The sequence below is a fragment of the Hyaloscypha bicolor genome (assembly GCF_002865645.1).
Source record: "Hyaloscypha bicolor E unplaced genomic scaffold K444scaffold_56, whole genome shotgun sequence".
In the NCBI taxonomy this organism is placed as follows: Eukaryota; Fungi; Ascomycota; class Leotiomycetes; order Helotiales; family Hyaloscyphaceae; genus Hyaloscypha; species Hyaloscypha bicolor.
In genome coordinates, this window is record NW_020194558.1 from 907,035 (window position 1) to 908,550 (window position 1,516).

General features: G+C 45.3%; 1 protein-coding gene across 1 annotated transcript; it reads left to right on the forward strand.

The window, feature by feature from the left end:
• The first annotated feature begins 532 nt into the window (after positions 1 to 532).
• Positions 533 to 1,216, forward strand: K444DRAFT_662371 (uncharacterized protein). Its single transcript, XM_024886703.1, has 2 exons — positions 533 to 685; positions 741 to 1,216. The coding sequence occupies exons 1-2, from the start codon at positions 613 to 615 to the stop codon at positions 1,043 to 1,045; spliced, it is 378 nt and encodes a 125-aa protein (XP_024738146.1). The 5' UTR covers positions 533 to 612; the 3' UTR covers positions 1,046 to 1,216.
• Positions 1,217 to 1,516: the final 300 nt, after the last annotated feature.

Sequence of the window (1,516 nt, forward strand, 5' to 3'; positions counted from 1 at the left end):
AGGTTGGAAATACTGAGTGACCTATATAAGCGGTGTTATATCATATTACTTTTACTATTTCATGTATTTTACCGGAGTTTTTTCTGCGGCCTTTTTGCCTAGCCGGTCTAACATTTCTAGCCATTACGCAGAAGCAGGATTCAGGCTATGCAAGAAACCTTAGCCATACATCTGGACTATTTTGGTAAACACGACAGTCGCATGCCACTCGATACGAAAGTGGCATGTTACCTCGGGGGTACTAGCAGCCGTGCTTAAGAATATTGAACCTGAGCAATGTTTCCGTCGCATTCTCAGAACGAGATGCACCTTGAGGTTGCAACGGGTGCGGGGAATTACGTAACTAAGAAAATGAAAGGCCCCAACGTTACATTCCACAATGCAGTTTGTACAAAATAGCCAGAAGGGAAGGTAACAACAGCTGACTGGGTGGATGCTGTAGCAGTCTCTTGAGAGCTTATTCTATTTTTACTGAACAGTCAAATATAAATAGGGGTTTGGAAGCACCTGCAACGCTTTGATTCCGAGGACCTCTACTATCAAAATTGAAACCCAATTCTACACCCAAAAGCAAAGTACTTCCAAAAATTCATATCATATCTTCAATCAGCAATGCAGTTCATCAAATTCACCATCTTCGCCATTCACCTCTTCACTGCTGTATCTGCCGGTGTGGCAGGCACTTGTAAGTGCAACGTCAACAGTCCATCCCTGACCATTTCTCGCTAAGAAACATGCAGCCACTTCGTTCGACCTCAAACTCAAGAAGGACGCGGACGCTGGAGGGTCCGCAGAAAGCCACCGGGGCGTTCTCGTCGAGGAAGCCCATCTCGAGAAGAGATCTTGTACAAACAATGGCTGCACATGTGCAAAAGGCTCTGCGCAAGGACAGTACTGCGGATACTGTGACCAGGTCACTGGCAAGGGAAGTGCCACCCTGTGGGGGGTCAACTCGTTTGAGTGTAACCCTTCTGGAGGTTGCTGCTTCTATGGGTATACATCGCATTGTGATAGTAGCAGTTGGTCTACTTGGTGCCCGCGATGAGCAGTATAGGGTGTGGCTAAGCAAAGTACTTGGTGGGCAGCACTGGTGTTATCTCATGGCGAGCAGTCTCACAGATTGAGACAAAAGTTCTCATTCCTTTTACACAATATCTATCTTGTTGCAGAGGCCTCTCTATTAAATTACATCTTTCAGCATAAGTCTCAATTTTCCAGCAAAACTTTCCATATCTCACTCGTGATAAATGTACCTTTGGATCTTATTCATTGAAAGGTGCGCCGGCAAAGTTCTAGGCCGGATGTACCTTGGTTATGGGTGCATTCAAGGAATGCTTTATGATCAATGTACCTTCGTGTGTCGTGTACGCATAACGGCCATGTGATCTACCCATTCCAGCGATTTGATCATGTCATTAATGAATTACCGGGCCGTTAGAATGTCTGCAAGACCATACTCTTCAAAGTCCTCAACATCATCGACCTAGCAAAATCCCCCTACATATCTCTTTAGGTT

Bases quoted from the DNA above. Each gene is read 5' to 3' on its own strand.
- K444DRAFT_662371 (XM_024886703.1), top strand. From the start codon at position 613: ATGCAGTTCATCAAATTCACCATCTTCGCCATTCACCTCTTCACTGCT. The intron at 686-740 runs GTAAGTGCAACG...AGAAACATGCAG, and splicing joins TGCCGGTGTGGCAGGCACTT to CCACTTCGTTCGACCTCAAA.